The sequence below is a fragment of the Plectropomus leopardus genome, chromosome 7 (assembly GCF_008729295.1).
Source record: "Plectropomus leopardus isolate mb chromosome 7, YSFRI_Pleo_2.0, whole genome shotgun sequence".
Lineage (NCBI taxonomy): Eukaryota > Metazoa > Chordata > Actinopteri > Perciformes > Serranidae > Plectropomus > Plectropomus leopardus.
The window spans coordinates 27,044,904-27,062,414 of NC_056469.1; the positions used below are offsets into that span (position 1 = coordinate 27,044,904).

At 43.0% G+C, this 17,511-nt stretch overlaps 1 protein-coding gene across 4 annotated transcripts in view; it reads left to right on the top strand.

Annotated features, from left to right (window-relative positions):
• shc1 (SHC (Src homology 2 domain containing) transforming protein 1) overlaps positions 1-16,370 on the top strand; it is a 31,818-nt gene extending 15,448 nt beyond the window's left edge. For 2 of the 4 annotated variants that reach the window (XM_042489674.1, XM_042489675.1), the window contains 12 exons: positions 2,387-2,551; positions 2,778-2,848; positions 5,095-5,158; positions 6,150-6,269; positions 9,175-9,228; positions 9,600-9,651; positions 11,297-11,423; positions 11,523-11,670; positions 11,968-12,025; positions 12,220-12,336; positions 12,929-13,185; positions 13,913-16,370. In XM_042489674.1, the coding sequence (XP_042345608.1) occupies positions 2,387-2,551; positions 2,778-2,848; positions 5,095-5,158; positions 6,150-6,269; positions 9,175-9,228; positions 9,600-9,651; positions 11,297-11,423; positions 11,523-11,670; positions 11,968-12,025; positions 12,220-12,336; positions 12,929-13,185; positions 13,913-14,041 (1,362 nt within the window). In that variant the 3' untranslated portion in view covers positions 14,042-16,370. Of the gene's footprint in view, positions 1-695; positions 2,552-2,777; positions 2,849-5,094; positions 5,159-6,149; positions 6,270-9,174; positions 9,229-9,599; positions 9,652-11,296; positions 11,424-11,522; positions 11,671-11,967; positions 12,026-12,219; positions 12,337-12,928; positions 13,186-13,912 lie in introns of those variants that run through there. The other 2 variants (XM_042489672.1, XM_042489673.1) reach the window with 2 other exon arrangements.
• Positions 16,371-17,511: the final 1,141 nt, after the last annotated feature.

Genomic DNA, 17,511 nt, shown 5'->3' on the forward strand with positions numbered 1-17,511 from the left:
CTGACTACAATCTGGGCTTTGTTATTTGAACCTGGCAGATATAAACTAACAGGGTGAGAGGAGAGATCAGCGTAACAACAGAGTGCAGTTTTAATTGAGCATTTCCAGCTGGGTGAGCGAGATCACGCTCAACTCTGACGAGCCTCCAGCACCATTCAGGGAACCCTGGGCTGGGAGTTCAAACCGGACAAATCAGGTCTCATTACCATCACAACAAGCCCACCGGTAGTCGTCATCAGCCAATGACCTACATTCTCTGGTGTTACATCACCACCGTGCTACTGCAGTGTGTGTCACTGTACCAGACGTAGACAACATCTCAGACTACCACTATCTAATGGTGCTCCAGTAAAAAAAAAACAAAAAAAACCAACAAAAAACGAGGAGGCCACTTGAACCAAGGCAGCCTCGCTTGTGTTAGCCATATCAGGAACTTCAGTCAGGAACGGGCCCCAACTCTGCCGGCCCAGTCTTAACTTTACTTTTTTTTCTGTTTTTCAACTGGTGTCTAAAAAAGGTGACCATGCCTGGCCTCTAGCCAAAATCAAAGTTCGAGAGGCGGACAGACAGGGATCACCATTAATTTATTAGACAGGGGGACTGTTAAACAGGACAGCCTGGAGAACGGGAGAGCAGACGAGGGAGGGGGTGAGGGGGAGAGAGAGATCATCTGGAAGAGGAGAGAGGAAGTGGTGGCGCGGGAGAGGGCGGAGGCATTGGAGAGACAGAGATTGGCAGAGTATATCGTGTGGAGGAAGAGAGAGGGCTTCCAGGAGAAGAGTAAAGACAGAGAGAAGGGAGGCAAGGGTGCAGAGAAAGGGAACGAGGCTGTGCCAGAAGTGATCTGGAAGAGGAGAGAAGACGAGGAAGAGGGGAGGGAGAGAGCGAGGGCCATTCAGAGAGGACATGAAATCATTTGGAGGAAGAGAGAGAGGGAGTAAAAAGAGGAATCCGCTGAAAGATTTGAGATGCCCTTGAGAAGTAGGTGTTTAAGGGAAGCGTGCGACGTTGGATACTAGCCATACGTCAGTAAGCCTCCTCTCTCTTCTTTAGCAGTTCTGGGCTTCATTGAGCTCTGCAGGTGCTCACTGTACTATCGACCAATTGGAGACAAGCATTGTGTGTGTGTGTGTGTGTGTTGCTGCCGTGCTCGTGCGCAGCCCCCTTACGATCCCCTCGTTGGCTGCTAATAGGATTTTTATGGGCCCGTGTCAAGCAGGATAGAGCTGCCAAGGGGAGCCGCTTCACACATGCACGCTTGTGCGCACGTCAGCACACACATACACTGATAATCTGAGAAGCATTGTGGGAAGGGAAGGTTTATACTGCCTCACGCATGTAAACACATCAAGCGCGCACCCCTCAGTGCAGTAGGACACATATGCGAGGGGGGCGTTGAGAGACAATCACTTGTGTTGATTCTCCATGGTGCTGCCAACAGCTGGATAGCCGGCCCTCGCTGAGAGGCTATTAAGTCGGGAGAAGATACTCACAGATATTGTTTTACATTATGGCAAAAACACCAAGTTGAACACTTTCTGGAGAGCTAAGACCGTGACATCATCATCATCAGTCCCTGGGAACACAATGAACTGTGATGCAGATTTAAAAGTGAACTGACGACAACATGATCCGCTCTGGTGCACTACTAACAAACTTTTTTCATCTGCATTCCACCTTTAACTGGGACACCCCACTTTTCCTCTCCGCCTCCCCTCATTCTGCTCTCATTGTGGGTGAAGCCGTTTTTAAAGCAGTTTGGTTTCGGCCGCCCGGTGATGAGCGGAGGACAGACAAGCAGACAGATGGATGCGGCTCTTATGCAGAGGGAGACAGACAGATGGCTGTGTGTCCTTTTCGAGAGAAACTTTGAATACTGAGACAAAGAGACTTTGATTGAATCACTAGAGCCTGTGTGGACTTGTGCGGATACAAAAACTGACGCTGCAGATTCATTATGGAGCTTGTCCCAAAAACCAAGTACACCCACTTTCGGAGTGAATCGCTGAGCTCGACTGATGAAACAAACTCCAATCCATCACCGTTCCCTCCTTCCAGTCCCGCCACCCCGCTCACTCCCTCCCCCGGGTTACCTTCCTCTCTCTCCTCCTCGTCTCTCACTCCCATCTTGCCCCCCTCTTCTCCCCGCCCGGCAGAGAACAGCCCCACCACCCTCTGCTCCTTCTTCCCCAGGATGGGATCCCTTCGCCTGGGTGTCTCTGCCACCCTTCTCCCAGGACTCAAGGCCTCGAGCAGGCCGCAGCAGCCTCAGGCGCCTGTTGAGTCCTCCGGGGACGACCGGAGCAGCTCTAGCTCCTCCCCTCCGTTTCATCACCCAGTTCCCACTTTAACCGCTCCTTCTCCCCCTCCCCGACCTCCTCTGCAGGACATGAACCGGCTGGGAGGGGCGTCCAGGAGGGCACGGGTGGAAGGAGGGCAGCTGGGAGGAGATGAGTGGACGCGCCATGGCTCCTTTGTCAACAAGCCCACCCGCGGCTGGCTGCACTCCGACAGTGTGGTCAGCACCACCGGTGTTTCCTACAGCGTACGGGTAAGCGACTGGCACACTCTCGCTAACCCCCGGCTAGAATACATAATTACACATCTCTCTTTCCAGGCAGTTTCTCTGCACATATACACCCTACTCTCACATTTTTAGAAACTGACACAGACGAGAGGAGAGGCTTTCTTTCATCTGTTGTGCTCCATCTGTCCAAAGGGACTGTGATGCAGGAAATGTCTCATGCTAATGTGTTGCCTTCCTGTTTCCTGGGCAGTACATGGGCTGCGTGGAGGTGCTACAGTCAATGAGAGCGCTGGACTTCAACACCAGAACTCAGGTCACCAGGTAAGATTACACACTGTGCACTCTCTTAAAACGATAACGTGTAACAGTTTTTAATGGCTGTAAAACAATTTAGATGGTACGTTGACTTGTAATTAAGGGATCGACCGATATTGATTTTTCAGGGCTGATACCGATTATTAGTACCTAATGAGACTGATAGCTGGTATTTGGAAGCGATATGCATTTACAAAAACATGAAAATCTTTCTGTCAATACTTTGAAATATAGAATATAAAAAACTCTAACAAACCTTTGTTTAAATGCCTTTAGCAAATGTTTGCTCAATCTGAGACTATTCAACATCAGATACAGCAAGTTCCCTGCACCTTTTTTATTAAGTCAAGTAAAAATTTAAATAAATTAAAACAGCTAGAAAGGTTTTATAAAGTAAATACTTTCTTTGCACTTATTAATTAATCCATTTGGCAAAATGCCAAATGCTAGATATTGACCCCAATAATTGGCTAGACTGATAATCTGTTGACCCCTTGCTGTAATACAATTTAGATGGTACACTGACTTGTAATAGGGAGCATGGCGCCTCTTTCATTCTCCATGACCTGAGCGTCTGCTCTTGCACGATGTAATTTACATCGTGCACAATGTAATTTACATCGTGCAAGACTAGCTTAAGTGTCTCAATTAAATTGAGTGTAAGAAAGACAGAAAGAAACAAAGCTAACATAAGCTCATTATTCTCGGTATGAACATCATGGCAGAGGTGAAGAAACCAAAGAGGCGTCAGTGTTGCTTTCATACTGCCCCACACAGTCACCACTTCAGCAACCAACTACATGCAAGAGCGTTCCCCTAAAAAACCCGTCACTCCGGGTAATCAGTCACCAACATTATCAGCTTTTCCATCTTGTCTTCTTTCTGCTTCCATGATAACAGCTTTTTATCAGCTATAATCAAGTGGCAACAGCCAGAAGTTTAATACAGTGAATTCTGCATGGCAGAGCAAAATCTGTGCACGTTCACGTGGGCGGCGACTGTTTTTTAACTGCCACGTCCGAAATCGCTTCCACTCTGTGGCCTTCCCTTCATAGAAATCACTGGAGGCAGCAGTTTACCGTGAAAATGCCTCATAACTAAAGAACCGTTGTTGTCAAAATGTAAACCTCACACACCACTAGTAATGCATCAATTATACCTTGTAATTAAGTAAACTAATGCACGGTTGTACTGCCCTGATGCAAGCTGCAGTGATCTATTTCATGGCTAACAGGAATACAACAACAATGCAGAGGTACGTTAGTGCAAATGTTGTTTATGAAACATTACGACATAAGCTGCATTCTTATTGCCGTCATCTCTGTCTCACAGAGTTTTGCAGTTTATCCAGTGTCAAAAGTCACATACAGATTCTTAGTAAACTAAGTATATGGACCGACAATGCTAGCACTATTTCAACAAAACTAAAACTCTTCAAAGTCATTTTTGTTTTTATGTTCATTTTCAATGCCACAATTAATTAAACTATGCAGATTTGTGTAATATCCTGTAATATAACTCTCCCCTGTCAGTTGACAGGGGTCTGTTATGTCATAATTGTCGGGTACAAATCCTTCAGCTTGTCAACAAATGCATGTGCAAAGCTGTCCACGAGATTCTGTTAGACAGGAAAGACACCGGTAAAGTTACAGCCTACGTCGCAGTCTTGCATAAATAACATCAGCAGGGACATACACACTACTGTCGGATTGTTGTTGTTTTCTCGTTAGAGGTGACACAGATCACTACAACGTCAGGGCAGTGTAAACAGTTTGCCACCCTGTATTTACGAGACTCACCGAAGGGGCACCGAATAGAAAAAATACTAATTCATGCATAATGTTGCTTACATTTCTCACTTGTGCATGTGTGGGCGAGATGATCAAAGTGCGGTCAGATTTAGAGAAGCACAGTTCACCTCTCACTTATTTCTTTGTCTGTTCGCTCTGTCACTTGCACTCTCTTTTTGTCTCACTGTATCAGCTTATATATGCATGTGTGTGTGTGTGTGTGTGTATACACGCCTGCAGCTCTCCCAGCCCCTAAATTAGAATGTCCTGGAATCCTGGTGGTTTCCTTCTGGTTTCCGTAGTGATGTTTGTCTCTGTGGTAAAAACGAGCAACAGTTAAGGGACGATAAATTCAATCACCCACTGCCAGATCTCATTTATTCCGCATAATTGCGAGTCCGGGAAGGTTCAACGGTTAATGACATGCTACTGCAACTAACTTGCACGTTGTCACTGTTTCAGGGAGGCAATTTCTGTGGTGTGCGAGGCCGTGCCCGGAGCCAAAGGAGCCCAGCGCAGGAGAAAGGTACACAGCACACACACGAGCACACACCCTTACAGTGCATTATTTATTTATACGGCTTAAGTGGGCGGCAGTGGGGAGGGTTTTCTGCATAAGAGCTAGATTTAGCTTGATTGTCCACTCTGTGGTCAGTTGGCTATTCAGTCACACACACGTATACAGATCTTGATTTAGGCTGATTGTACACTTCTGCGGTTAGTGGGCTACTCGCAGGTAATTACCAATCACTCTCTGGTCTCTCTTTTTCCCGCCCTCTTATCACAAGGGAGGCTGGAGAGGTGGAGTAGTAGCTTGTGTGGAGCCAGTGTCGGGCCAAAGAGGCACTACAGATGATCAGACAGTCTGCTGTGTAAAGCCTGCGTGTGTCTGCACACAGTATTTCTGTAAAACTCAAAACATCCTCCCAAACACTTCATAAAACAGGTGGCTAAATCCAGCGGTCTGTTCCTGTTGCAGGGGTTGACCAAGGAATGTCTGGCACAGCAGACAAAACACAGCTATAGCATGTAAACTAGAATAGATTCAACTAGTCTAGTCCCTCTGATTTGGCTGGACTGAGGTTAATGTGGCTGAGTATGTGCATCCTGCCCCGATGCAGTTTCTCTCACAGCTTACGCCAAATATGCCGGAGTAGACATGGACGAAAGCCATGAGAACAGGAGGAGGATTGGGATAAACGGGCTGGCACAGTAGTGCTGGCGTGGTCCGCCTGATGCTCTTGGCCCAGCCTTCAGTATGCGAACTGTCCTGTCTTCTCCCCATTGGTCACAGTTGGCCTTGGAGACAGGATCACTTTCACAATTGCAGCTGTTCTTCCACTCCCACACACACAGGCATTTCCACACATACGCCCACAGGCTCATGCGCAGGCCGGGAGGACTCAATGGACTACCGTGCCTTGTTGAAGTTAAACAAAAACAAACAAAAAACCTTGTCTTGTGTTTGTGCACCCTGTTTGTTTGTTACTCATGGACTTTATCTCCGTCCCTCACAGCCCTCCTCTCGCTGCATGACCTCCATCCTTGGGAAGAGTAACCTGCAGTTTGCCGGCATGACAATCAGCCTCACCATCTCGACCAGCAGCCTCAACCTGCTGGCCTCTGATTGCAAACAGGTTAGACTGAAAACCAGCTCTCTCTCGAAGCCGCTCTCGTCTGTGTATTTTTCCTCCAAAACTCTGTGTTTGGGAGATTTGTCCCTGACCGCCAGAGATTTGACTGTGAGTCAGAGATGCATCTGATTGTCAGAGCTCTGTTGTAGCCAGAGGTATGTTTGGTATCCAGAGTGCACTTAGCCTGTGCAGTTTACTGGAGCAGAGTAAACCTGAGGATCTCTCTGCTTGAGGGATTTCATGTGGATTTAAGGATTACACAGACACACTTTTTAGAGATTGACTTAAGGATGCCAGTTGTTAATGAAATTCCAAATGTTTTTGTTTGTGTCATCTAAATTTTTGTTTCATTTTAGACCGTTTAAATCTTTAATTCTAAATATTTATATTTGTCTTTCAAAGCTTGTTTTGGTGTGTAAATTACATAGTTTTTGCTCATTATTAATATATCTATGAAGCTGAAGTACTTGTCTTGAGATTATTGGCAGGGTTCTTACAAATCCTTAGAAAGTCTTAAAAGTCATTAAATTTATTAATCTAAAAATAAAGCCTTATGCCATGTTATAGCATGGAAAGAAGTTTTTTTTGTTTGTTACGATGCATTATAAAATCTCAACATTTTTGGTAACATCTGTTGTTTTTTTTTAAAGTAATTTACCAAATGTTTCTCACATTAACGTCACGCAGAGCAGGATAGTGGAGCTAACAGTGCTCATTTTGTCTCCAGCTGGGATGCTCAGAGCAAAGGACCCACAAGGCAAACAAACCATTGCAACGGCTATCTGAACCCTGCTACAACGCGATTTTGCAGTGAGAATATATTAGGCTAAATTGAGCAAAAATCCACATTATAAGTAATTTTATATGAAGAAATGATTTACATCACAAGTAACAAGATTTATCATTTACCCTAACTTTAACCGCCACTTCATAGCTTTAGAGCTAGCTAATTGCTAACTTAGCATTTCTGCTTCCGCCTCCGGGCCAAGGGGTGAACGATATGGCGTACGAGTCATGTAGCTGGTTGGCCGGTCACACAGCTGTTCCGGCTGCAGCTATGCCCTCTAACAAATTATACAGAAAAATTGGCTGTTAGACCAAAATTTTTGGCTGAAACTGGCACATATGATGCTTATGAGGCTCCGTCATACATAGGGAGGTCATACATAGTCTAAGGTTCAAAGGGTAAGTACATAAACCATTTCACATATAAATTACATTATGAACACATAATGATGTAAACATCATTCAGATAAATGTACCAATCCATTTGGCAACAAGGCTTTCCTCCCCTCTATTTTTCTACCTTTCATTTTAGGCTTGGTACATTTTCCTGCAAAAAGTTCTTTAAATCTCAACATGATGTGAGTCAAGACAGTGAAATCCCACAGGCTGGTTAGAAACACAAAATTGGCAAGAAAATATGTCAGGTATAAATCTCTTCTCTGGATCTCCACCATGCCCAAAGTGCTACATTTTTTTTCAAAATTTGAATTAGGTCATCTAACTTTTTACTCGACCAAAAAAGTAATGTTTTATGTTACAATAAACATTTGAAAACCTTTAGTATTCTAATATCGGTTCTTTTTTCTGCACCAGTGATAGCCAAAGCCAGCGGCAGTATGTTTTCTTTTTCTTTACATTTTGGTGGTCATAGGTCAAGGTTAATATCACTTTGCATCCATCTCAGTCTTGTGTACATGATATCTCAAGAGCACCTTGAGGGAATTTCTTCAAATTTGGCACAACCGTTCACTTGAACTCAAGAATGAACTGATTAGAATTTGGTGGTCAAAGGGCATGGTCACTGTGACCTTGCGTCCATCTCAGTCTCTAAATTCAAGGAGGCCTCTATAGAGTTTCCTCAAATTTGGCACAAACGTCCACTGGACTTAACAAACACATGATGATGAACAATTACATGATTAGAATTTGCTATTGTTTCCATGTAAGTGCAACTTGACAGGTTTGCAGTAGCGTACAACCACAAGTCGGTAATACTAGATTTTTTTCTAGGTTTAATTTGGCTATTGTAAAATTGGTTTTAAATTTCATTCCAGGTGGCGTTTTAAAAAATCTTTAAAAGTCTTGCCTTAAGCAGTAGGAACCCTAATTGCAACAGACATCAAAATTACTCCTGCTCTTTTCACTCAATTAATGATGTAATCAGATTTAAGTCAGCTGAAATTTTACAGAAGGTTGGACCTAAATGATATGAAAAATACATTTTAAATTGACTCTGACATCAAGGAAATATCTTAACAAACCACTACCTAATTCAAGGTATTATTTCTTGTGATGTGATCATTAGCGCACTGTGCCTTGTGACCTTCTGGGGATGCCCAGATAAATTTAGACCTCCTCCACTTTGTTTGCCTCATTTATTCTGAATGCAGCGCAAATCACTCCTAACCATCGTCCTCATTTCCACATCGCCACGGGGCAGAATGTGATCCTCCTCCTATGAGTTAATAGCTGCTGAATGATGTTTATTTCTTTGGGGAGATGGTACACAGCAGTGCAGTTCACCCGCATTAAGACGTAGTGCAAAGAAGCGTGCCCCTTGCATATATCCATTCACAAATAACGCCTCGGATTTAGACCACACATTGTGCACGGGGCATTAGCAAGTGTTGATGGTGTTATTGATCCGTCGCGGGCGGTTGTTGCAGACTGTTAAAAAGGTGTTCCATCCATCGTCCCACTTAGTTTTTATCTCCGCTGCAGTTGATGCCGCTCAGTGGAGGGGAAAAAGCACATTTCTCAGTAATGATTCCACATTTGTCTCTCCATCCACATGCTTTCATCTCACTTCCCACATACTTCATGTCACCCACGTGCTCTCCTTCTGTCTCTCTCTTCCTCTCTCTCTTTTTCTCTCTCTCTGTTTCTTTCTTTTTCTCCACAGATAATCGCCAATCATCACATGCAGTCCATCTCCTTCGCCTCTGGAGGAGACCCAGTGAGTCACTCTCTCTCCCTCTCAGCCCAGATCTCACTCTGGCTTTTTTCCATCTTTCTTCAGCCTGCATATCCTTCCTTCCTGTCTTCTGTCATTGTCTATTCCTCTGAATGCCACTCACTCTATCGCTGCCTCGCTGGGTTTGCAGTCCGTCTCTTCCAAAGCTCGATCTCGTTACTTCCTGTCGTTTCTCTTTCAGCTCAATGTACGTTTTTAACTTCTGTTGTGACTTTAAGACTGAAGCTTTTGCTTTATCTATCTCTCCTTGTTCTTTTCAACTTCTCTATCCTAAACCTCCCTTCCTATTTTTCTTCCAATCAATTTTCTCCCTTCCCCCTCCTCCCCTGACTGTCTTACCCTGTCTCCCTCAGGACACGGCTGAGTACGTAGCATATGTGGCCAAAGACCCAGTCAACCAGAGAGGTGAGCAGAAACAGCAAAGTGACACCTTCACTCAAACAGGATCTGACAAAATACACTCTTTAAAAAAAAATCCTGTCCAAGTGATGTTGAACTTGTTCAGCAGAGCTCAGACTCCGATCTTTTGGTACATAAGTTACAAGTTTTCTCTCTTCATTCGGCCCCAATGGATAGTGAAACTGCAAATACTGCAAATACTGTAAATAAATAAACAACTTATTTTATTAAAATATAAATGAATCCTGTTATATAAATGATATGGCTGTTTTTCATTTTTGTACCCTTATTTGAATTTGACACATCGCCCACTGGAGCTGAAACATTACAGACCCAGTGTGCAGACCGAAGGAGGAAACAGTTCATTTATCACTAAATAGGCATAGCAAGTAACAGCACTGTTTTTAATTGTTTGGCTGATGCTGCTTTTATTCATGCTTATGTGTTAACTATGTGAACATGTGGGTTGATTTTCCAAGCAATACTGGAAAAAGGCACAGTACTCAGTTTTGCATTCACAGAGCTCAGGAGCAGCTGAAAAAATGCACTCAAAACGTGATAACGTAGAAAATTCTATCAACATGTAAAACCACTTTAAATATTGTATATGTTCCCCATGTGATTCTGCTATTTAAAGAGCACCTATTGTGTTCATTTTTCAGGTCCATTCTTGTATTTTGGGTTTCTACAAGAACATATTTACATGTTATAATGCTCAAAAAACACTTTTTTTCTCATACTTTCTGTGCTGGTACACCAGCATTTACCCTCGGTCCGAAACACTTCTGTTCTCTTTAAGCCTCTGTTCAACGTTTCTGACGCTTCCATAGAAACGTTGAACAGTGGCATAAAGCAGCAAAAAATCACCAATTAAAGTTTCTAAATGCAGCTGCAACATGATTCAATATCAGGAGATATTAACGACATTAGCAACCAAAATGACACGTTCCCTTAATGTTAGCATAAAGCTACAAGTAGCGTTGTACTCGCAGCTGGGAGAATGACTTTAGTAGTATTGTGGCACTTCTTACTATGATAAATCACCAATAAAAGCTTCTAAATAGAAATTCCACATCAAACCTGCACCAGCAGAAATATGACCAGAATCAGGAGAAAAGTAACAAAATCGGCAACCAAAATTACATGAGACCCTGATGTTAGCATGTAGCCACATGTAGCAGTGTACGTAATGGAAACACTTGCAGTAATGGACCTGGAGCAGATGACCATATAGAGATATCCATCAAACGGGCACATTACTTTAACATACATTTAACCCATTGTTTGAAAATTTAGCTACATTTGATATGAACTTCTGTAGCATTGTAATATGTATATATATATATATATATATATATATAAAAGAACCCCCCAAAACTTTATGACAAAAATGAGAAAGAGCATGCTCCACCTTTAAGGGAAAACTAAAGTGGGTAAAGTGAATGCACTCTTTCTTTGTCAGTAATTGCTCCCCATATTGTCCTGTAGCCAGGCACATGTAAATGAAAGTATTGCTGCTGAAAATGCACATGCATACACAGTCTGATGCTTTGCCTGCAGGTCGATATATTTGTCTGAGTGAGTGCATATTTAATTCAAGCGCATAATTCTGTAGCTTCCTTATCAGTCATGTGTGCCTCCTCTCCTTCAGCATGTCACATCCTGGAGTGCTCAGAGGGTTTAGCCCAGGAAGTCATCAGCACCATCGGCCAGGCCTTTGAACTGCGCTTTAAACAGTACCTAAAGAACCCCCCTAAACTGGTCACACCTCATGACAGGTAAATGTGAAAAATGCCTCTCACATGAGCCGAAAAACACAAGCTTGTGTTTTTTTTGTCACCCATAATCTGTTTCTGCTTTTGTATCTTTTCTCTCAGAATGGCTCCGTTTGACGGCTCTGCATGGGAGGAAGAAGATGATGAGGCTGCTCCACCTCCCGACGTCCCTTACTATAATAATTTTCCCGGAAAACAGCCTCCCCCTGGTGGACTGATTGACATGAGGGCCCGCCCAGGTGCCACGCTGGTGAGAAAAGTGCACACAAACACAACAGGAGGATGAGATACTCATGCTACAACATGTCCAAACATACTGCAGTGAAGAGCTGATACACATGTAAGGAATTTAACAGCTGAACAGTATGTGTCAGAATTTCCTAGTTCTAAGTCTAGACAATTAAAAAGGCAGTAGTAACCCAGCTGGGATTGCTCGACAAATCATCTTCCACCTTTTGTAACCATTTTAATAGAAATCTATTTGTGTAGTTACAGGAGTGTATACCCACATGTGGCTGTGACTCATTGTTTGTTTTTGTGTTTGCAGCCGTATGGACAGCCAGGTCAGAATGACATTCACAAGCAGCCTCTGCCGCCTTTACCAGGTGAGTCTCTGCCCGTCTATCCGTCATTCACAGTAAATCTAGAGACGCTTGTCATCCAGACACAATTTAGTCACACTTTTACCCCACTCTTTGTTTTGTTTTATCTTGTTTCAGCTGCTTAAAAAGCCATTAAATGTACTGATGAGGAAAACGGAAGATGTTCCAAGGTCACTGATGTTTTTCTTTTCTTGTAGTGGGTGCCAAAGAGGGGGGACGAGAGCTATTTGATGACCCTTCATACGTCAATGTGGACAAACCCCGCCCCCCGGTTGCAGCTAATGGAAATGCTCACAGAGATGCTTTTGACATGAGTAAGTGCCTCGCCCGCTCTCTCCATGTTGTGTTGTGAATATCATATTGATAGATAAAGAAAAAAATGGACTGCTGTACAAAAAACACGCAAGTAGTGCAGACATCTAATCAGCTAAATAACTGGCAAAGGTGATTTCTGGTAAATGATAAGATGCGTCATCAAAATGACTAGAATTACTGATAAAACATGTAATTATTTTGCCATGTGGAGGGAGTCGGGGTTAATTATTGACTGAGGAGATGAGCAGAGTAGTGTGTACTGTACATTCCATATGACGGGCTAATTGAAGAGTGGAGCTGCCCGCAGAAGGCTGCCTTGGAGGAAGATAAGGGAATTAGAGTGCCTTTGTCCATTACAGGGGCATTTTATGTAACATGATTGGTTGGCTGCGTAAAGCCTTTCACATTAAAGACACAGTCCACTATCAGTGTGCAGCACGCAACTGTCAATTTATGTGGCTCACTGGGATAAGGTCCATTCATTTTGGGTTCAAACAGGAGGAGGATTCTTCATTTTCTATACAGATATGCATGTGAAGTTTGCAGCAGAGAAAAACAATAATATAAATGTGCGTGTATTTGTTTTTCAAGAACCATTTGATGACGCCCTGGGAGTGTCCGGGCACGGTGGCCCGGGCTCGGTGACAGCAGCGCCCCCTCTGGTGCAGCAGCTGCAGTGCGAGGCCTGGTTCCATGGTAGCTTAAGTCGCAGGGAAGCAGAGAGGCTGCTGACCCGCGATGGGGACTTCCTGGTGCGAGAGTCCGGGACCACGCCCGGACAATACGTGCTCACAGGACAGCAGGGGGGTCAACCCAAACACCTGCTACTAGTTGATCCAGAAGGAGTGGTGAGTCGGGGGAGGACATCCTACACAAAAGAAAGATTAAACAGGGGATGGAGAGGCATGAATGAGCAAATGATATATTTGAAGTAGTGTTTTCCTAACATGTGGTTGTATTAGCCATTTGTTTTCTCAAATGTAGAACTTCTGTATTCCTATGCAGCGCAGCTGATCTGCATCAGGGTTTACATTAACTGGCATATGCTGGCTTTCTGACAGTATCACGTCCATTTGTCTTGCAGATGAAAATATCATTGATCAAAATGTGCAGTTGGAAGCATGCCAAATATATAAATACGTTTAGCAATTGCATATTTATTAGCCTAATGTTTTGTGACCTGTAAGAAATGTAGCAGTAATGTAATTTTAATGAATTTTTAATGAACTTATTCTCATATTGTGGCTCTTACATTATTATTTGGCTATTTAGAAATATGTCCAGTTGTTGATCTGTACGATCGGCATTGAACTGAAATGTGTTACCCTGCCAAAAGGTGTTTCCCTACTGTTAATGCATATTGCTGCCTACGTGGTTAGGGTTAGAGCTAATGGTTTGGCTCTGGTTTGTTTTGTCAGGCTTTCAGCGGTTTATGCAGGAGACAACATATGCAAAAAAATTTTTAAAGAATCTGTGATTATGACAGCAATGAAGAAATGCTGTCAGTCCAAGCTATTCCTTTAAATTCGCCTTAAATTTTATTTATTTATTTTTTCTTTTCTTTTTTTCTTTTAGGTTCGTACAAAAGACCATCGGTTTGAAAGTGTGAGTCACCTGATCAGCTACCACATGGACAACAGACTCCCCATCGTATCAGCCGGCAGCGAAGTGTGTCTGCAACAGCCTGTAGAGCGCCGGGCCTGACATTACACACACCAATGAAATACTCCACCAAATACACACACACACACACACACACACTCCTGCAGCAACTCAACACAAGACAAACAAGCCTCCATTATGCTACGATACACACAGCAACACTACACTTTATGTACACACACATATATACATGAACACACATGTACACACCATTGCAAAGAAAGCCAAAAAAAGAAAGAAGAATCACCAGTTTCTCTGTAAAATCATTCACTTGCTGCTGTTGCCACATATTCCTGTCCTTTCTGAAAGCCAAACTGTGACCTGCAGTCTTCGGCCCCCCCCCCCCAACAACTATCAGGTGCGTCCCTCCGCAACAGAGGAGCACTGCTGCAATTTCTCCACAGCCTACTGTGAACGAAGGAGGAGCCCTTTCAGAATAGGGCAGAAAAAAATACTTTTTTACAGAAAAAAAAATCCTACCATGCAATTTATGAAAAAAAGGAACACTTTATTAAAACATGGAATCTTGTGAAAAAAGAAAAGTGGAACTGAAAAGTGAAGACAGGAGCACAAATGGGACATTGGAGTGAAATTTTCAGTGCTTTTAAGCATGTGGGAAATGATTTCCCTCCTCAGACTGTTGCTGGAGCATATTTGGCAAAACATAAACTGGATGGCGATGGTTCTTTGTTTGAGAGACTGAACTGGGCTCGAACATAAACTCTCCCTTCACTGGAGCAATTCAGCAGCAAACCTGACTTTGAAAAAAAAAATCTGCCTGGTGAATATGCATAAAAGTGTTTGCTTCCAATCTTATCAGGAGGGCCACCCTACCCGCAACCATCTACTCCCCTTTTCATGGACGTTTGGACTTTAACCCCTGGAGTGATACCTGGTGTTGATGAAAGCCTGTATGCAAAACTGGGGGACTGCTATGCCAATGTTCTTTTATTTTTCTGTTATCTTGGGATTCATTACTTGTCGGACATTCTGAGTTTAGGATAACTGAAACAGCTGTATCTCCCACATCCCTCCTTAAACACAGATGCACCTTTACACACACACACACACACACGCGGTCTGCACCACCTGTCATGCCAAAGATCATGAACTCGGGCGCCAACAGCAGAGAAAGCCATGACAATTATCAGCAGTTATCTGTCTTGTGTGCTTACAGCATTGGGGGTTTAGATTTAGAATTCATATTAAAATGGGCCTGTTTTAGAGGGGAGGTTTAAAGTGATTGTGCCTGAATACATCAACAAAAAGGAGGATTTTTAAAGTGCGTCGATGTCACCCACAAACACAAGAACGAGTACGTGTAGAGAGGCAGAGCATTTTCACCTGTTGCTTTTCCTTAGTACGTGTTTGCACTGACAATCTTTGGGTTATATCTTTAAAGAGGATCCTGACTGAATGAAAAGGAGAGCATTTAAAGAGGAGGAGGACCCCTTTAAGCTTTGGCCGATGAGAAATGTTGAAACGTTAAAGGGACTATACATTATTTATCAGAGTGAGGGGGTGGTTGTGGTGGTGGCTGGGGTGTGACTTCGTTTTTTTCTCCCCGGAGCTACAAATATTGTTCTGTGACTCTCCCTGAGTGACTAGGGGAAAATAAATGACCCTTCCTTCATCATAGATAACCATATTTCACTGTGGCTATAATAAATGGTGTGGTATAATTATTTTTAAAGAAAACGTGCATTTAAAACCAACTTGTGGGTTTTGGGGTATTTAAAATAAATACAAAATATAACCATTTTAAGGTGAATAGCCCTCCCCTAAGCTAAATCACAAAATAACTCTCTCCCTAGTGCTTAAAAAAAAGAAGAAAAGAAGTGCCTCCCCTGTTTTGCACAACCCCCTCCCCTCTCATAAATAACAAGCAGTCCCTAAGTGCGATGAATTCCCCTCTGCAAAAAATGATGCAAGATATGTCATTGTAATGGTTAGGTAATTATGTGTATTGTGATGTTGCTTTATTTTTTAATCACTTGAGGGAATATTATCCTTTAAAAAAAATTAAGTGGTTTTGGGGGAACATGAGGACGTTAATGTTTTTGGAGCATTGCTAAGCCAAATGGTGCTCCTCAGTGTGCTGTTTTCACAAACTTTTGAGGATTCTGGGGGGGAGAAGTTCCCGTTATTGTTTCTCCTTTCCTCTTCCTCCTCCCTCAGTTCATGATGTTGTTTTTTTTATATATATGTGTTTTTATTGTGCCTTGTTTCTTCAATGCAGTCACGTCACTTCAATGCAGTCACCTTATGTACTTAATTCAAATGTAGTGGACTACAGGAGAATCTCACACAAGCCTCTCAGTTAAACAAAGACTCTGCAAAAACGACACTCCAATAAACACACACAGACAGATCCAGTGATGGCAATCTCCTCGGATGCACATTCTTGCATTCAGCTTATAGTCACAGATACTTGATGTCACCATTGGGAGGGGGGTATTTCCTCACCATCTGTAAATAACATCGACTTTTTTGACTGGTCATATTAGGATCGGATCATTGTTTTCATATCTTTAATGACTCGTTTGATCAGAAACGCAGCACTGAGGTAGCTCTTAATAAACCAATTGAACTTGTCAAAGAAACTGAGGCCAAATTCTTGAAACATGAGAAGGGACGTTTCAACCTAAACCTGAACTGTCAACTAGTCTGTAGACCCCGAAGTGGGCTCATATGTAATATAACATGCACACACATGCCAGAGTGACAGCTGGGTCAGTCAGGAGCTCATACTTCGCCTATTCAGTTGTTTGTAGGTCAGATAGAAAAACCAGAGCTTTAAAGGGATGCTTCGGATTTTTTTAAAGTGGGGTTGTGTGGGATGCTTATCTATTGTAAGTGTATTATATATAACAGATAGCGGTCAGCGCACCCCCAGTTTGGAGAAGCAGACTGGAGTCCGATACGAAAGCTAAGCAATGTATTGCTGTGATTGGGGGCCAGCAACAAAATGCCTTTTAGCCACCTAAAAAATGTCCGACATGAAAAAATCTATATCAGTTTAGGTGTATGCTAAATCGAGTGTTTTTTCACTACTTAACTTTTCCTTCAGACAACCCGTTCTGAGAAGAAAGTGGCTTCAGTTCCCTGTCTGTGCTCTCATCAAAGCCACCAGACTCCATTGACAAAAATAGCAATTTTACCTCACTGAACATGGGATCTGACGGTCTTTTGCTGCTTGATCAGTAAATTAGTTTTCATTATTGTGTGACTTTGGTTAATCAGACCTAAACGTTTTAAACACTGAAGTCACACAGTAACACAAACAAACCAACGGTTTGAGGCAGCGGTGGACCAGCAGCTCCTGTGTTCAGCAGTGTAAATCACTGTTTTTCTCAGTGGAGTCTGGCCTGGAAGAGAGCAATATAACAGCTTTATTTTCCTGTTGGAAATCACTGTCTGACATTCAGGTTAAGCAGTGAAAATATTCAAATATAGAGTACACTTAGACTGATATTGATTTTTTCTAGGGGGGAGTTTTTTAAAGGCGGATG